The sequence below is a fragment of the Batrachochytrium dendrobatidis genome (genome assembly GCF_000203795.2).
Source record: "Batrachochytrium dendrobatidis JAM81 unplaced genomic scaffold BATDEscaffold_4, whole genome shotgun sequence".
Taxonomy (NCBI): domain Eukaryota; kingdom Fungi; phylum Chytridiomycota; class Chytridiomycetes; order Rhizophydiales; genus Batrachochytrium; species Batrachochytrium dendrobatidis.
The window spans coordinates 1334270-1353142 of record NW_006281102.1 but is presented as its reverse complement, the minus strand read 5'-3'; the positions used below and the strand labels follow the sequence as shown (position 1 = coordinate 1353142).

Sequence of the window (18873 nt, the reverse complement as noted above, 5' to 3'; positions counted from 1 at the left end):
AGCCAGCGTATGAACCAGTTGTTTTACCAGAGATCCACCGTGTCGGTCATGATTTTGAAGGGGCAAGCAAGGAGATTTGGGAGAATGCTGAGCGTGCTGTTCAAGCTCCTGAATCATCCTCATCAACTGTGCCGGCGACCCCCAATCAACCCGGACACACCGTAGTACCACATGACTAAGGAACGCCCCTTGGTTATTTTTAATCATCTTAGGCTCTTGACAATGAAAACAGTTGGAAATCAACTAAATTTACTATTGAATTATTCATGGGCAATGTTTCTGGAATCACAGTTGGTGACAATGGAGAGATAAATGAAAGAATGCCAGCAACCATCATCTTTGGTGTTCTTTTGAAAATAGCGATAGATTGCTGATTTGAGTGGCTGGATCATTTATTACCTGTACTTTCTGTACAACTACAATATGATTTGCTGACACGGCCAGTTGAACAACTTACTGCTCTCAACTCAGTATAGGACAATATTACAAATGAAACGCTTTTGCTTTCAAAATGCTGCAACAATAGCTTGCTTGGTACTATCTGAATGGTTCCAAAATATAAAAGTGGAGTTTTGTATGTAACCAAGAGTATTTTCCCCGTGTCGCTGCTGTAACATTTGGTTGGATTGCTACAATGTTTATCAAGAGTGGACAAGAGGCACATTTGATAATGTCATGCTTGGTAAAGCAATTCGGTTCTATTGACCGGCTTGCAAGTTGAATATTTTATATTTTGGGATGCATGGAGATGCTATGCCAGCATGTCAGGCAGGACCCGATCAAGGAAGCCCGGGCGTACTATGCTTGACATGTTCCAGGTTTCAGTAGCTTGATAATGGATGAAAGGTGTTTTTGGCATGGAACAAGTCCAGAGTGGCTGTGCTAGAGTAGTTATGACTGGCAGATGAATGGGAAAAGATGCCTTTATAGCACCATACATTTTTGAAAGCAAGACATGGAGGCAAAGGAGTATAAGACTGCCCCTATAATGACCAAGACTAAGCCCTTGATCATATCCATGACGTATCAGTTTATTCTATTGTGGAGTGCTAGATAAGGATAACCTAAGCGGAGAACAAAGCCAAATAAGAGTTGCTCGGCACAATTCTCCTGTAATTTCAATCTTGTGACCATAATAAAACAATTCCAGTACTCCGATACAAGCAGGTGTTGTAATCACAGCTTCCATCTAACTGGCTCAATTTGATACTCTTATTGTTTTGATTCAATAAGGTTTGAAGTGTCTTGTGACTAGGGTAGTCGAAGCTGTCTGAAATGTATATTTAGTTTTGATCACATTACCAACTCTGCCATGGAGTGAACACATGCTTTGAAGGCACAGAGCCATTGAATTTCAATAGTAGACTAGACGGGATCACAGTTATTAATAATACCTTGAAAATAAAGACTCGATGCAGAGTGGATTGCTGTCACAGGCAAAGCGGACTAACAAGCCCAAATTTGGTTTGAAGCGAGTTTCAACTAATATGGAGCATTTACAGCAATTTAAAATGGGATGGACAGGTGTTGATAAGCAATTGATGATGTCAAGATCTGTTATAAGCATTGCCATGTATAATAATCGCGTTGATGGCGCCAGATGGATGGCGTACTGGATCGGATACATTTATGGCTTGTGTTGGGCCACCTATGCTATTTTTAAATATTAGTTTGAAAAGCTCATCTTTCCCGCATTCCGCACTCCATATTTATTTGTAAATTTACTCTGGTCTGGTGGTCGTTCATTTGAGTTTTAAAGTCTTACAATTTACCAAACTCTTTGTTTTGCTGACAATTCAATATCTATAAAACCTTTATATTTATCCAAACTTATTCACTAGTAATAATTTTATTCAAGTACAACGTTTGCATTTTTCCGGGTGCCTCGATATTAAATAAATCTGAGCTTGTCGGTTGATTTTTGGCATACTAGATATCTCTGACTCTGCCATGATGGAGTCTTCCACTGTTGGAATAGCTCTGACAATGAATGAATCCGTAGCTCCAACTGCTCCAATTGATATTACTTTTACTACTTCCAACTCCAGGGAGTCGTCGTCTCCACAAACACCTCCGCAAACACCTCCTTTGGATCTGACTCAATCACAATCATGGCCATCCATGCCACTGATTCATCAGGGTATGCATTTACCAGAACCGAGGAATAGTTATTGGCCTTTTCCTCAGCCCAGATCATATTCAGAATGCGTACCTCCGATGCTCCATCAATTATCACTTGACGAACATTGTAAACAGATTCATCTCAAAAGTGCAAATGACATGTCTGCCTTTAAAGATGCTTCTGCTCCAGTAGCCCAACAAAATATATTGCTTGCACCGGCATCATCAATGCCATATGCAAGATCTCCATCTTTTTCAACACACCGGCCTTTGCCCAGACTGGAATCTCCGCGACTGACGTTAATTTCCGTTGGGGATCCGTCCATGGCCTCTCTTGATGAATGGGGACAGCTGCTACTGCAGTTATTTAACGAACCATCTGTGACGGCATCTGCATTTGTGCTGTTTCAAGCACAGCAGCTTACCAATAAAAGTCTTTGTGGCGATTGTCTTGTTCGTTCCAGCGACGACTTGCATTCACATGTGCATACTGAATACGACCCACAGACGCCATATCATGAGGCAGATAATAATCTAAACCACGAGCAGAAAATGGGTATTCAGCATCACCAAAGTGACCAGCAGCAACATTCATCCATATCAAAGTCAAGCCACGCAGGCCCCGTTACTACGGCATTACCCATGACCGGGAATAACGTGTCGGCCCGTGTTGCTAGCACTACCAATGACCAATATTTGGACTGTTGTCCGTATTGTTCTGACCACAATATCAGCCCTACTTGCCATCAAATAGATTCCGATCCTACCATATCTGGATGGTCATATGGTCATGTGCAGTCTCTTCTTCATCACAATTCTGGTGGCAGATGTGTAAATGGGCCCTGTCGCGAGCATCAACATCCAGATTCAGCATCTAGGACATATACTGGACCTTATAATAGTCATTGTTGCTCAACTACTGCTGGTATGTGGGAAGAAGCCAGAGCATGCGGTGGTGGAGTATGGGCTATCCAATTGCAGCACGAATCTTCTACTTTGGACAATCCTTACCCAGCTGCTCTTGATCACACAGATGCCAGTTTTTCCGAAAATCATCCGATAGCCGAGCTCACCAATGCTGTCAAGGACCAGCACCACATTTTTGATTCTGCGGATCATGCTAACCATGCGAGCGACTTGCAACCCAACCCAATGGCTCGTATGATTGGTCTTGTCGCTCTGTTTCCGATTCCTAGTCCTAATCAGCGCACTACCACTGAAATGATAGGCCGTGCACATGATGAACTGTATCTGGATGTCATGATTCTGCCTGCCTATCGTGGTCATGGTTACGCAACAGAGTCTGCCAAACGTGTTTTAATGGAGCATTTTGCTCCCTCTGCAAATGCCATTTCCACGCCTCTGCCATTCTCCTCGTTATCCAATACAACAGATGCGATATTACCAATTCTAAATCTTGAAGACCCATTGGATCATAAAGACAGATTTCCGCAGGATAATCTAAATTGTCTACTGCCTCTTCCACTGCTCCCCACACTCCATCTAACTCCTCGAACACCCCCACCGCCGCCACCACCTATACCTTTTTGTCAGCCTGCTAAACGTATTGTTGTTGCCGCACCGTCATTTTCTCAGCATACTGGAGATGGACCAAAACGATCGAATTCTACTGGCAGCAATTCGTCAAGAGTCTCTCCCTCCACATGCTGGACACCCACATCACCAGATACGATCCATATCAACGAATCTACCGCATCTCTATGTCCAACCTTGGTCACGGCGAATGAAGGATCGTCTGGGTATTTACAGGAAATGCCGTTTACTACAACAACTGTTGCTGCCACACGTGTTGCAGTCAAGCTCGGAATGGAACCCACACATTCGCGATTGGTACATCCGTCCATCAAACATATTCGATACGAATGCCATGCCATTGAACAGCAGGATTTCGTAGACTTATGGGTACAGATATAGTCAACTACATATCTTACTATACCCGACCAAGTTGAAGCATGTGCTTTGTAAATTGGTTTAGTTTTTTCTACATGTTCTATTTTTGCAATCTTTAGTTTTATCTTGCTTTTATGACAAGTGAATCAGATTCTTATGTTACATTGCCTTATTCCCAATCATCAATATATATTCTTAGTTTATGTCACTATTTTCTGAATGAGCTGGGGTTGCTTTTTGCCGTGTGGAGAATGAGTAGATTCACAGTTTAAAAACAAGTTCATGTATTTTTGAAATGGCCAGTCTACTGATGGATCGGAGTTTACAATCTTGAACAGCAGTAGATTGTCCGCCCACTACCGGTAACACCAATAAAAACACATTGAATATAACCAAACGATCCATGTTTAATTAAAAATGAGATCAATATCCGTAAGAAGCAAGTGCCTTTGTGACGGGCTCAAGAGCATCAGCAGATGCGGCAATGGCAGCAGTACGGCGACGGAGGAAAGCAAGTTTCTTTTGATGGAAAAGCTCACCCTTGGCCTTGCGCTTCTCTTCAAGACGAGTAATAACGTCATTGTATTTCCAGCCAAACTCGGAAGAAAGACGTTTGAGAGTGCAGAACTTGCGGCCAGGAGCCAGACGAAGAACACGGAGTGCTGCGGGGACAACTACACGCTTCTTGAGGTTGTATACAGGAGGGACACCTTCAAAAACCTTGAGACGCTCAAGAGCAGCGGCTCCACGAGGAGTCTTGTGGGGGATCATACCACGGACAGTGCGGTAGAAGATACGTGAGGGAGCACGGAAATGGAAAGGTCCACGGCGAGGGTTTACAACGCAACGCTTACGGAGGAAAGCCATATACTTGACTAAATGTATTCCAAAAGTGCACAATCAATGCAGATTAGTCGTTGTCTCAAAGCTAGATCCCTATATTCCCAATCAACAATAGCCAAAACTTACGCTTGTTACGGAAGAAGGGACCCGACATGTTGATCTCCTCACAACGAACAAGAACAATATTCTGGCCATTCAAAAGTTGCTTGGCAATGGTAGAAGCCAAACGACCAAGGAGATGTCCCTTGGCGTCAATGACGATTTCCTAAAAAGTCGGACAAGTTTAAATCATCGTTAAAACGTTATAGAATAAAACCAAGTATGATCCACCCAATGGGTTGCATGGCAAAAACAATTCGTCTTGCAGCGCCATAGAGATTCAAGAATGGGCTGCAAGTCAGCCTAGGGATTTGAAGTGGAACGCAGAGTAGGGATTGTGGAAAACAATCCTATGCATTTCATATGAGGAAATGCAGACAGGAAGCCATACGATCCATTCATGGCAATACTTTCAACAAATGCTGTAGTTTCCAGTAGCCGAATAAAAAACTGCAGAAATGGATAGCTGGCAGAAAACAGCACAGACTAAGAAATCCATGAAATTAGATATAGCTGAAAACTCATTGCCTTTTGTAAGCAAAGGCCATCTGATCCAGTTCAAGCCAGATTACTGTAGATTATAATCTTGTTGAACTATGAACGCTACTTGTTCACAGCATACACATGGCCACAGAGCAAACAAATAAGAGACCCATATAGTGATGCAGTTTTGTAGATGGGAATACTACAGGTGTCACAACAGTATACAACGGCAGGCCATACCTTCTCGTAGGCCATTTAGATAAAAGAGAGGTTAGTAATGCAAGAGAAAGAAGAATGCGAAGAGAAAATGGCAGCAAAAAGTAAAAAGTCACGCCCACTCGAATACTTTTGTTGGTGTAGTTATTTTGTCCAATCAGTAAAAATCCTTAGGAATTTCCAGCCAGTTCTTTAGCAATTGGTTCCTATCAAGTCTATAGAAAATTCTGGCAGGGCTCATGTGGTCCTCAGGCACTGTTTCACGTTACTTGCAATCGTATGAACAAAAAAAATATAATCACGTGAAATATGTCGATTGGCCAAACGTGTAATTCTCCGCGGAGAATTTTAAAATCTACATATAAACCAAGTCACATGATCACAACAATCTAATGCTCCAATTTGTTTGGATTTTGAAAGATAAGCTCAAGTGATGGAATACAGGATATTCTTATGGAGCATGACATGGCCATTCGGATATAAATTCCCAATAGATAATAGATCCTCATTTCCTGAGCGACTTGCGAGAACTTGAAATTTGAATTATTGCATGCAATCGTTTTACTAAGCCACTAGTATATATCAGAATCAATTGATCTTTATTCATTGCAATCGTATTCACGTGAAATAGAACATCGATCAAGGATGCCAAAGTATAATAGACGGCTAGTCCCATAAAATAATACATGTCAATTTAGCGACCAAATTGTGCTCATTGATATTTTCCTTGGTGATTGGATAGAAACAGTTGTTTCCGAGACTGCAATCATGTTTTTTAACTAGAGCGCGAGCGTATCTGATTCATTCAAATCTAGATATTGGATTCAGTTGTCTTGAATCAAGCTCGATTGGTGACCGTACAATATGACCATCAAATGAGGACAGCTCGAGCCTAAAACTATAGTTTGTATTATATGGAACAAGGACTGAGGATATCTAGTGAAAAAGTAAAAATATTCAACTATTGTTTATTTCAAATCAAAAAAGGCAGTGACTGCAAATAGATACAAATGTTCCATTTTATGTGAATACGGTTGTAGTGCAGACCATGCATAGTTGGGGTTAAAATATCAACACCAAGAAACCAAGCCTTTTCTCAAAGGTAGTTAAAATCACAAATATGCAAAAACAAAATGTGCAAAATAATAGATGTATACACCATGTTACCAGAGATGCAAAGAAACAACAAGATAAAAGCTGTTGATTCATCCGTCTCTCTATACAGGCTTTAGCTATTTAATCAGGTCTTGATAGAGATTTCACCATTGCACTTGACGGACAGAGAGCCAGCCCAGTCGAGTTGAGTGCCGAGAGCATTTACATCAGTCACGAATTGATTGCGAACTGTTGTGTTAAAGGTGATTCTAAAGTCACGCCAGGTGTCAACATTGGCCAAGTTGCTGTCTGGTTCTCGCTTTTGCTCTTCAAACCAAACCGCTGCGAATAGTTTTGGCATTGCTGCTCCGGCACCAACTGCGGTGTGAAGAATGGCATTCCACCATGATCGCTTGGATACCATTTCAAATTGAGTCTGATCTCCAGCAGGAACGACTTGTCCACCTCCAGTTTGATAGGCAGAACCAGTTTCAGATAAGATGAAAGGCTTGTGAGATGTTCCTGGGAAACGCTGATAAAAGTTGTGCATGGCGTCGGCTCCAGTAAGCGATACTTCACCGGGAGTGGTCAGGACGTCCACAGCAATAGGAGCAATCTGATGATTGTTGTCGTAGAGGTAATTGTATACAGAAACACCAACCCAATCAACCCATTCATCTCCTGGGTAATAGGGTCCATAGGGATCATCAAGTATGGTCAACTGGCCATCTTTGTTGGTATCAAGAGCAGCAAATTCAGCAGTTCCAACTGCAGGGGTGGGATCCTGACCAGGAACAGCACCAAATGGATAAGAGTTACCAATGTTGGGTGACCACAACATAGCTAAGAATGTAGATTAAACCATTGCAGACAATGGGGTTAAATACAGGTTGATAAAATACAGACAGCAGATTGATAGCATACCAGTCATGTTGGTGTTGGCACGAACATATGACGACAGTGTAGCAAATGCCTGAACATATGCTCTGGGACGCATGCCATGATTGGTCATCCATGGTCCTACAATAATACAAATAGAAATGTAAGGAGAAATACAAATAAATCACAAGCACGATATGTCAAGAACGCACCATTCATCTCATGCCCAAAACGAAGCAAAACAGGAACACCATATTGAGAGTTGATTTGACGCATAAGTGTAGCGTAGCTCCAGAGAATAGTCGTAGGAATGGTGTCAATGGGAGCAGTTGGCATAAGAGTAAGTTCTAGCATAGCTCCAACCTGTCCAGCCTGCTGGGCATTCCAAATAATAATATCAGACTGGAACCCAGTAGCATTGATATTCACAAATGAGCTGCAGTTGTTACAATAGTCATGAGTAGGCCCGAGTGGTTGACAGAACAAACAGGCACGTTGAAATCAATAATTGAATTCCATTACAATAGTATAAAGTATGTTAGCTTGTTGGTATAGCACGATCAAATCAAGCAGTAGGCACTCGACACAGCTTCCAAAATTGTTTGGTCAAGCAAGTAGTAATGCACCATAAACTGCAAATAGTGGCTGGTAAAAATGAAAAAGGGTTGCTACGCTTCTCAGCATCACCCTAACATGCTACTGTTGGGTATTAGGCAGTCCAAAACCATCAGCACTGCCCAGTACTCAACAGTAGCAGCCAACCCTCAAGTAGTCATTACAAACATCATGCATGCAATCAATGGAACTTGCTTGAAAATAACTGGAGCCTTTCCAATACGTTTGTTGAGCTGGTCGGGAACATCAACGCTCCAATCAAGAGAGAAGCCAAACCAAAAGGTTCCTGGAGGAGGCTCAAGTCTGGCCTTTCCACTGGCAACATCGTGGAAGCAAAGCGAAGCGTCTGCAGTTCCTGGAGGAGGGATAATAACAGGCGCCAGTCTGAGATCAGGTCCATAGAGGGTATAAACCAAGTAGGCCTGATAGCTCAAGCCAGCAATGGCGGCCAGGCCAGCAAAGGTTGCCTTGAGAGCAAAAAGAAGTCCACAACATTGTCTAGAGGACACCATTGACTTTCAATATATTTAGAGATGAATGGAAGACAGCAAACCCGAGTGAGGATATTTAATCAAACCGGGTCGATGTTGGAACAAAATTTGGAAACAAATGGGTTTATATAAGGCGGCGCCAGCCTACAAAAAAGCGATGATTGCACTCGTTGCTTGACCTTGCAATCAGTGCTGTGGCACTAATGTTTCCAACAAATCTGATGTAGAATTAGGTATGCGACAGGTCATTTGTAATGTATGGATTCTACCCGCCCTGACAATCTACTGTTTAAAACTCGCAATATTCAAATCAACCGATTGGCGTGTTTGTTACAGCCAAGACTTTTATGATTCTCCACTTTGGTCCCACAGATGAATCAACACAGCAAGTAAAATAACAATAACTTTATTGATTTGCATTATCCAAGCCAATAAAAAAACAATCCATTAAAATTCAAAAGGCTGCCATTCGCAGCTTCGAGCACAAGTAATTATAGCTAGCATCACCCAATATAAACAAGTCGTCCTTTAAAGTGCTGCTGCCAGACATGCAACGCCCAATAATGCTGCTGTAAGTCCCATCTTAACACTGTAACTCTCGCTAGATGACTTTGCAGCACCTGCAGCGCCTGCAGCAGCAGAGCTGGGCTGTACGCCAAAGCTAGCAGTCATGGAATGATGCGAGGTAGTTCCGCCTACAGTGGCCGATGCACCCGCCGTTGCTGCTGCACCGGAAGCTGAAGTAGCCGACGCACCTGCCGAGGTTGCTGCACCAGGAGCTGCTTCACCAGAAGTTGTTGCTGCTGCACCGGAAGCTGAAGTAGCCGACGCACCTGATCCAGGAGCTGTTGCAGAGCCTGAAGCGGCCGAACCACTTGTTGCTGCAACTGGAGGTGCTGCAGTTTCTTGCGACGCGCCAGATGTAGAAGCAGCACCGCCAGATGTAGAGGCAGCACCGCCAGATGGAGCAGTTGTTGAAGCCCCAGAAGTCGCAGATGGTTCAGATGGCTTGACTGCACCACAGAACTGCAGACTAAACTGTTGCTGGATAAAGTGTCCAGGATCGTTGGGGCAGTGAGAAGAATAGCTATCGTAATTCAAAAAATAACGGGCATGAGCACAACTGCACAAGTTCAATACTGAAACCAAAACTCTGCTTACCAGTCAGAAAGACCTTGAGACTTTTGACACAGGCAGTTATAGTACTGAATGGCAGTGGTTGCCAGGGATAGGCAAGCTAAAATGTCAAAACCCCAAATTAGTCAGGATTCGAATATCATGCGGGTTTACGAGATAACAAGATTGCTGCCAGCATGGTCGGCGTTGAATCATAATATCAGTCATGACAGGTGATTTTGCAATCTTACATGAAAATTGGTCTGCCTGACCACCTGAACCTTCCGAGTTGGTAAGAACTCCAGTAGCACATTGGGTAAACGCAGCGGTGTCTCCAGAAGTGCACCCTGGGGCAGCAATAACGGATCCAGTTAGAGAAAGAATGGCAACGGCAGCGACAAGATACATTTTTATTCAAGATAGTTTGAGTAGGTTTTGAAGTCGAGTAATAGTTTTGCTAGCAAGCGAGATGAGATCACGACAGAAGGCGACCCAAACTCCAGTTATATAGCCAACTTGACTGCTCAATGACTCGATGATACTTGACGAAACACAGCATGTCATCGTACGAAGGGAAATCCGCTTGAGTTTGGTGTGACGTATATTGCGGTATGGATGTTTAACTGATTGCTTTGAATTAAATGCAAGCGCCACTGTTTCCAGGTTGGGCGAACCATTCGACATGTTTGGCAGTGCCAATATTCTGGCACCGCATAATAGAATGACTGAACAGGGCTAGAAATCATCACAGCGTTATTTGTTTGACGGATGCTTCGGATGGAAAAAGAAAACAGCAGTACATTACTGGCATTGTTAATTATGTATTGAATATTATACCATAATCCATGCTATTTGCAGTCCATATATTTACCTGGCCATGCTGGAAGCTCCAGCCACAAGAGCTATGGCGGTGGTAGGCTGGAAAAATGCTTACACTCATACTCAAAGTTGAAGCGGTTTGTTGAATTAATCTTCAGTCCAAGCTCTACAGCATCATCTTGGATAAATCAGCTGTGTAAATCTAATTCATCCTGCCAGCCCATTTAAAAGTGTTCATGCGGCTTGTACAAAACTTTTTATTCTTAACATCGACCCAAAATAGATATATACCTAAATGCCGCACTGCAGTGTCAAATGTCTGCGCTATAGATATAAATCCAAAATAGTAGTTGGGCAAAACCATAGAACCAGGTATTCACAAGTAATGCAGGCGTGGGGTTGTAAATGGCCCACGATTCTCGTATATTCCAAAACAGATATCAAGACAATATCTAAATACGACTACATCAAGTCTGCTAATTAGCCATTCATGATAATTGAGCAGTCAACTGCGCCTTGGTTTCAAAAGCATCGCCTGTATGCTCTTTGTCGGATATAATTTTTGGTTTGATGACTCCGTAATCCATGAGAAGCTTTGATATAAACACAATGATCGCCAAAACGATCTGTTATAAAACAATTAGCCAACGTACAATGCTTTTACAGTCAAGCACATGGATCGCCAAAACATCAAAGTCTTTACGGCTCTATAGAGTTGTATTGACAAAGTATCCATGTATCAGGGATAAATAAACAGTTGCAAAGCAACCAACCCTGACACATGAGTACTTCTTCCATTGTCCATGATTCTCCACCAAATTGCTCAACATCCACTCTTACCTGCACTATAATGGGAATCACTCCTGCCCATGCGTTAAGCATAATCATGTAAGTCATGGTCAACACTAAACCAATAGTGTAGCATAGAATCCAGAGCATAGATACGTCCTTTGCCGACTATATTCAATGTGTATGAGATGGTAATCAAATGCTGTGGTTAGATTGGACATGACTAGAATAAACATGACTGATGGTGGGGTATGTTCATTGGCTTCCAGCTCGACAAATTCCATTGCTATTACCCTGTTCTTCCACATCACATACAGCTGTGGAATGGCGCATAGGCCCAGGAATACACCACCAGAGTAGCCAAAACTATTAATAACTGAAGGAGAATGCATGACTCGAGTATGATTGTTACTTGCGGAGAAGGAAAACACAATTTAAAGGCTTTTACTTGAGCATAGCTGAGATGGCTTTGTGCTGAGCAGCTGCATTGCAGTTAGGGCGATTGAGATTGTATAAGCTTTTATTGAGTCACGTGGATAAAGAAAAATAATCAAAAAAAGGCTGGTATCGTTCAGTGCCTTGTTACGGCCCATTCTGGATTTAGTTTCGGAAATCCGAATGCTAGTCTACAACTCAATCTACAAGACTATTTGGCTTTATTTTTTGCTTCAAGATAATGCCATCTCTGGCGACAACTGCTCAAACTGCTTGCGGGAAACAGTTTAGACACAACGGCCCAGTCAACATATCCATGTTTTGATATCATTTTTGGCACATGGTCCATCATTAAGCAATCGTCCTCTTTGGTCCACGCTTTATCTTTGGATTTCAACATGATTTCCTTGGCCATAGGAACAGACCGGATCTTGGACATTATGCCATTTCTATACATATTAGCATTGATCTTTGCAAGCAAAGTGTGTCCTTTGGGAACTATAGTGTCTCTAAGCTCGGCTGTCTCTTGATCCATTCCCATGGAATGAATCAACGCCTCGTTGATCCAAGGTAAATTTTTCGAGTTCATTAGCTCATTGCTGTTTAGAAGATACTGTGCACTCCAGTCTCTATGAGATGCCAACAACTTTAGATCTGGTATTTCCGAGTTGCGGTTTATCAATCTGTATAGTCTAGCAGCAAGTTCAAAGGTATATCGAAAAGGAAAGTATTCTCTGCGCAGGCTAATCAAGCTTACTGGTTTAAAATCGTCTAGACTGCTGTACTTGGTAAATACACTCATTAAGACTTTATCATCTTCTGAAGACCATAGGGCATTTGGATGATTGTGCGGCTCTTTTAAAGTCCATACCAGTAAAGCCTTCTTCATTCGAACCCCAGGAAGGTCCAGATAAAGGTTGAAATTGAAATAGGCTCGTCCATGATTTGCAACCCCATCAGAAATTACTTTTATGTCGTCTGGTTTTAGTGTTTTTATGGGGAAAACCAGCTTGAGAGCTTTTTTACGAATCACTTCTGAAGACATTCCAGGAAAATTGTGACACATAGATTTCCATGAGTAGTTTGTTTCAGGAGTATCATGAACGAGGCTGATAAGACGCTCATGGTCTTTTTCTGTCCATTTCTTTAGTTTTGCATTTTTGGATCTTGCTACGAGATACATGTGTCTTTTTCTGATGCGTAGTCTTGATTGGCCAGGAAGATCGGCCAAGAAAAATCGATAGCAGGGCCCAAAATCTGCAACGCATTTCAAAAGAATTGTATCTTGCTCAAGTGTCCAAGGCATTCTGAAATGCGCAGTATATAAATGACTCCCCAGTCTGCCAACACGAATGATGGGATACTGCGCTATATTTTGAGGGAGCTTCAAAGTGTCAAACACTTTTTGAGATGGATTCGCTTTCATGAATTTATCGATCGCACACAGTGCAGACAACCGACGCTGTAATAAGGCACGCAACGTTATTGCAGTAGCAGGCATATTTGCCTTTTTACAATTAGCCTGGTCAGTATAGAGAGCTGGTATGATAAAATTATCCCAAAAATAGTGTATACGATGCGGCGGATATCTGAGACTCTTGATCAGGCTTTTTGATATGCGAATAACTCCACTACGTAGCATGTACTCGATAATTTCAATTTCCTCTTGAATGGTAAACATAAAAGTATGCTTGTTGATGTGGTAGTCCTTTTTCAACGCATGATTCATGACTCGTTTAGATGTTCTACCAATCGTCTGTTTGATCTCAGATATCTTGCAAGTGTCATTTAATAGCTTCAGCCTGATCTTCAAATAGTCACTGATGGGAAAATGGGTTATTTCCTTTTGTACTTGATCAACTTCCAAAGTAGTAGATAGGCTGGGCAAAGAGTTGGATTCGACAGGAGCAATATGGCTCCTCTTTTTTGACTTGGTTTGATCCGTTTTACTGTTCAAAGTTGATGCATTTTTTCTTTTCCCCGATGAATGAGCTTCAGTTCGAGCAGAAAAGTGTAGTTGCCGAAGTGGTAAATGAATGAAATGTGATTTAAAGAATTTTCTCGGCAGGCTTTGTTTAAGATGGCTATTGCAGGTGGAACAAACTGTCCAGGCCAAATTACGGTTTTCTATGTTGTGGATATAAAACATTGCACTGTAGCAGTTGTATGAAAATGAAGCCATATATCTAGGGGAAGCTACTGTATTCAATGCAGAGAATATAGCTGGAATAATATGCAGATTTCTAATAGTCTCTGCTGCTTTGGGTCTAGTTACCACTAGACTTGGTAACAAGTGAATTGATGAGCAGTGTTCTAGTTTTCAGAAATTTCAACAGTGATGCAGTTTCAAGTAAGTTAATCTGTGATATGCAGCTATTGAACACATTGATAGACACTTGGCCCAATAGCGTATCGGTGCCTGGAGTTCAGTGATGTGCTCAATGTGAATACCAAATTGGCATTTACAACCATAATCACATAAACTGGAACACTAGACAAGTGTCAAAATACATGATAAACAGCCTGGATTATGAACAATCCACACCAAATTTACTGAGCAACATTGTTTTTTGAACTTTAGTTTGCTGGTCTCGCTTCATGCCTATTTTTGTATAGGAAACTAAACGAATGCTCACATTGCAGTTTCAGTACATCCCACACTTGTTCAATCCACAACTCTCCTTTCATCCAAACCAAGCATTATGGTATTGGGTGATCGGCATGAAAGTAATGTTGCATTCCTGATACGTGCAATCATTGCTGAACTAGAACATAACCGTATTTGGGATTTTAGGATACAGTAGAGGAGTTTGTAGAGTTTTGCAATACCAGGAATGAGTCTGGGTTCAAAGTTGATGATCGTATAATACATGACCATACCAAAAGAGGAAAAAGGCAGGCTCAGAAAAGATCATTTTAGACCAAAACTATAATTTGATTTGTGAGCATTATATGATGGGCGTAGTGTCTACTGAAGAAGCAGTCAATTCATAGTAGGAAATCGCAACGAATACTCAACTATCGTTTACTCCAAAGCAAAATATAAGAGATCAATGTAAGCTCTATTCTATGAGTGCGATGGTAAAATATGCAAGTAAAGCACGTGATTGTGTAGGTTGGATTGAGGAATACAATCGATGGCTGTAGCATTGCATTACTTGGCCAATGTGTTATGAACCTGCAATAAAATACAGTTTATTACCCAATTTAAATTGAATTTTTGGTATAAATTAAATAGTGTTTCATTCTGTCTGATATCTACTATTCCATAATTCTATTGCAATCTCACAACTCTTTACAGTCGATTCATATACAATGGAACTTGTAATCAAAGCTTCTTTTCCCTTGAAAAATGGCTAAACGTTTGTTATACATTCCTACTAGAGATTGACTACTTCAATATAATTTTCAATTCAATAAACACAGCGTTCATCATATGATGCTTGCAATCAAACTGTAGTGTTGAATTGAAATGGTTTCTTTCTTCACTTTAGCACAACCATACACCGTACGATCGACATATTGAAACAATATTCACTACTAATGTCGCCAAACTGTAAACACCCTGCTGTATTCTAAAGTCTCGGATACATTCGCGCTTAGTTCAAGAAAACAAAGATCGCATCTTCATGAGTGCAACGTTCGTTTTTATTTCAGTCATCAAAAAACCAATGAGTTTGTCAGACAGTTCATGACACAGTATTGTTTAGTAAATTGACCCTCATCATTTCATGAAATTGGCTGTTTATTTTATATTTTAGCACATCTATCGTGTCCATTTACATGAATGACTAAACAACTGTAGAAATTAAAAACATGACTTGCTTATCAATAGGGTGCATCATGTTAAAGTAGAAATTCAAATAAACTGAATTGTCTAGTGATTGCAAGCAACGTATACAGTAGTACTGAAAATTGGATTAGCCAACTAAACTTGATTGTAGTTGTGGATTCGGACAAGTTCAGACAAATGCTAAATTTATTTTGATATAGCAAACTTTATAGAGATCAATGGCGGCACAGTTTTGAAAATCGATGCCTCTGTGAATTACTATAAACTCGTTTGTTATGGAAACTGAAATAAAATTGACACTATCAATAAAGTTTGGCCAAACCATATAATGGCCATGGCTTTATAATCAATCACGTTTAGGCCCGAGTTTAAATGGCAAACCATAATAACTTTCACGACTTACCTTATTTCATTCATATATCTCAACAAACGGCGAGTCTCCTACGATTGCAAATGTCGTCTCCCTCCATACATCCACAGTTTCGCTCAAAGGCAGTTTGCACTCTCAATTGTCGACACTGCACCACTGTTATCTGCAATCGAGGCATGAAGGCTATTCTTTTGGGAGATACGCGAGTAAGTTGGTTTTTACAGCCCACTCAAATCTATACCATGCTGGTATTTATTTAATATATAGGTCTTTATATAGTTGTTGAATATGGTAGTCTTATTAGCTATTTCCATTGCATTTTCATTTTTATACTGAATAGGTCGAGCTGTTCTCTACTGATGTGCCACCGTTCAGGTATATCTAAATTTCTTTGATATATACCTGGATATTCATCTAGATATGAGCTTGTTATTTTTGAAAATGACGTTGTATTTTGAATACTGCTGAGAATTTGAAATTCCATGCGATTGAGACCAATACATCCTTACTAACGCGTATTATATTCCATCATTGCAGAGTTCAGCTTGTTGAAAAGGACTACATGACTCGAAACTGCCGCTGTCGCATCAGAGATGTCGCATGTCTTGGATGGTAGGTTAACCTTTTGCAGTTTTGATCTGATGCATCAGATTCTAGTCCTCCTACTTGATTCCAACGCGTCGACTTGATAGTTGTCTAAATTGAACATCGAGTTTTACAATCTCAAGTCGCTACTCGATATCCAAACGCGCTTTTACATGGCAACTGCCTATTTGTAAAGCGCATATGTTCATTTTATTGTATTGGATATCCATGACGCTTCTACAAAGCAGCGTAGTTTTTATTTTATACAAAGTAATAACAGCAGGCCTGATCCAGACAGCTAACATCGCAAACTATTATGCAATGAAAATATATAGTGGAAATGTAATTGGATATCATGTTACTCGGCCGTGTGAGCGTTGTCTTGATTCCTGCAATAACGGCCATTTTTGGATGTTTCTTTCTGACGGAGTTTCTGCAAAAGAGCGTTTGGATTCAACCGGTATGTTATAGATTCGATCTTACATACTCAATCTCATGATGCATGCAGCAAACAACAATGAGCACCATTTGATACTTTAAGACTGTCTGATTGTCATTTTAGGAGTCAAAACATTGCTTTGGGCTCATCTTGTCAAGGAAAACACACCTACAGGATGTTTGGGAGAAGCAAAGTATGAATTACTGTGTCGGTAAAGTAATAAACTCGGCTCTACAGAGCTTGATTTGTAAAGCTATAGTTGTGTAATCTTGAATGTATTGCAATTGTATTATATCGATGCTTGATCAGAGTTGGACAACTATAATTTTTTAGTTGGTACAATTCTCATGTCACGCTACTTTGTTAACCACCAACTCCGAGTCCGTTTGTTCAGGGTTGTGACAACGACGTAACTGGTGATCATCTCAATATTAGCGGTTCGACATGTGTTGGAAGTTATTGTGCCGCCTCGATGCAAGAATTGGTTTATTTAAGTACCAAGCACATGTTGGACCAATGGCACCATGTGACATTGAGGCGGCTATTCATGCACCATAATCCGCCACACTAGACTGAACGTAATGAATAGACAGACAACTAGGAAATGAGCTGGACACTCGATATTTGTGTAATTGAATGTTGATAGAAACATGTTGTAGCAGACAGGCTTGATATTTTGAATGGGTAGTGCCAAACTCTAATAGTCACCAATACCGCTCTAATAAACATAAACGATCGCTCAATCGTTTCTTTTAATCTCGCTGAAACACTTGCTTTTTAAATATTGATCTAGCAGTCCAGCTCAAATGATTGCCGTGTGGCAAGTTACAAAAATGAAGGATCAAAGCAAATGATCTTGGGTTTTTTCAGTCACTGTATTGAAGATAGATCTGACACAACATAGTGGTGCCGTTATATTAAACTGCTTGTAGTGATCCAAGCAGTCTACGATTCATTGTTGTTTTGTAAAAATTTATTTGATTGATTTCACGTACTGTAAGGACAGCGTATTGTATCTGAAACGTATGTTTGAAATCCTCCAATACATATACAAATGTTGATATTCTACAACCATACCCACATAAAATAAAACACTTGTATTTATCCTGCAATGGCTACTTCTATTTACTTTGGAATAAACAATAGCTGAATATCCATTACTTTTCTGCTAAAAACTGACTGCTTGAATAGAGTTCTCAATTCAATAAACGCAACGTGCATCATATGATGTCATCAAGCTATAGCTTTAAACTGAAATGTGTTCATCCTCTACTTTTGACATGGCCATGCATTGTACGATCAACAAATTTGAAACAACACATCCATTTCAATTCGGGTATTGGGTTCAACTGTTTTGATATTCCGAGGTGAATTGCACTTTGTTGTATTCTAAATCTCGGATACATTCGCGTTCTAGTTTAGCAATGATTGCACGTACTAGGAATGCAACAGTTGTTTCCGTGTCATTCATCCAATATCATAGTACCCAGATTTTAGAAAGGGAGAGTTAGAGATGGAACAATTATGGGATTGACTGGAATTGTAATGTGAACATTCATTCAGCTGTTTGATATAAAGTGAACACACAAGAGATTGGTAAACTATAGAGTCCAATAAATCTGGCATCAATTATTTCATGAGATTGGTTTACTATGCACTTTGATATCCTTAGTATTTCATTTACGTAAATGCAACTGCAAGATCGAATTGCATTCACGGTTGTGCTTTAGATATTGTAAGCCATGACGGCACGTATTTTTGAGCTTGATTGATG

General features: G+C 40.7%; 7 protein-coding genes across 7 annotated transcripts; 2 read left to right on the top strand and 5 right to left on the bottom strand.

The window, feature by feature from the left end:
* Positions 1-1733: 1733 nt before the first annotated feature.
* Positions 1734-4242, top strand: BATDEDRAFT_34886 (uncharacterized protein). Its single transcript, XM_006677965.1, has 2 exons — positions 1734-2140; positions 2876-4242. The coding sequence occupies exons 1-2, from the start codon at positions 1951-1953 to the stop codon at positions 4054-4056; spliced, it is 1371 nt and encodes a 456-aa protein (XP_006678028.1). The 5' UTR covers positions 1734-1950; the 3' UTR covers positions 4057-4242.
* A 177-nt stretch (positions 4243-4419) lies between these two features.
* On the bottom strand, positions 4420-5723 carry BATDEDRAFT_16384 (uncharacterized protein). Its single transcript, XM_006677726.1, has 3 exons — positions 5698-5723; positions 5002-5140; positions 4420-4907 (listed from the first exon to the last, which is right to left on the bottom strand). The coding sequence occupies exons 1-3, from the start codon at positions 5710-5712 to the stop codon at positions 4456-4458; spliced, it is 606 nt and encodes a 201-aa protein (XP_006677789.1). The 5' UTR covers positions 5713-5723; the 3' UTR covers positions 4420-4455.
* Positions 5724-6612: 889 nt separating this feature from the next.
* On the bottom strand, positions 6613-8831 carry BATDEDRAFT_36866 (uncharacterized protein). Its single transcript, XM_006678014.1, has 5 exons — positions 8458-8831; positions 7860-8083; positions 7693-7788; positions 6841-7611; positions 6613-6763 (listed from the first exon to the last, which is right to left on the bottom strand). Exons 1-4 carry the CDS (start codon positions 8772-8774, stop codon positions 6914-6916), a joined length of 1335 nt encoding a protein of 444 aa, XP_006678077.1. The 5' UTR covers positions 8775-8831; the 3' UTR covers positions 6613-6763; positions 6841-6913.
* A 313-nt stretch (positions 8832-9144) lies between these two features.
* On the bottom strand, positions 9145-10326 carry BATDEDRAFT_33130 (uncharacterized protein). The gene is made up of 3 exons (XM_006677916.1): positions 10121-10326; positions 9915-9990; positions 9145-9840 (listed from the first exon to the last, which is right to left on the bottom strand). Exons 1-3 carry the CDS (start codon positions 10275-10277, stop codon positions 9282-9284), a joined length of 792 nt encoding a protein of 263 aa, XP_006677979.1. The 5' UTR covers positions 10278-10326; the 3' UTR covers positions 9145-9281.
* A 600-nt stretch (positions 10327-10926) lies between these two features.
* On the bottom strand, positions 10927-11869 carry BATDEDRAFT_87572 (uncharacterized protein; the record flags this gene model as incomplete). Its single annotated transcript, XM_006678106.1, has 3 exons — positions 10927-11314; positions 11529-11645; positions 11771-11869. 3 exons carry the CDS (start codon positions 11867-11869, stop codon positions 11177-11179), a joined length of 354 nt encoding a protein of 117 aa, XP_006678169.1. The 3' UTR covers positions 10927-11176.
* A 241-nt stretch (positions 11870-12110) lies between these two features.
* On the bottom strand, positions 12111-14061 carry BATDEDRAFT_87571 (uncharacterized protein; the record flags this gene model as incomplete). The annotated part of the gene is made up of 1 exon (XM_006678105.1): positions 12111-14061. The coding sequence occupies one exon, from the start codon at positions 14059-14061 to the stop codon at positions 12124-12126; it is 1938 nt and encodes a 645-aa protein (XP_006678168.1). The 3' UTR covers positions 12111-12123.
* Positions 14062-16158: 2097 nt separating this feature from the next.
* On the top strand, positions 16159-17351 carry BATDEDRAFT_87570 (uncharacterized protein; the record flags this gene model as incomplete). Its single annotated transcript, XM_006678210.1, has 5 exons — positions 16159-16281; positions 16416-16450; positions 16613-16687; positions 16996-17120; positions 17223-17351. The coding sequence occupies 5 exons, from the start codon at positions 16159-16161 to the stop codon at positions 17312-17314; spliced, it is 450 nt and encodes a 149-aa protein (XP_006678273.1). The 3' UTR covers positions 17315-17351.
* Positions 17352-18873: the final 1522 nt, after the last annotated feature.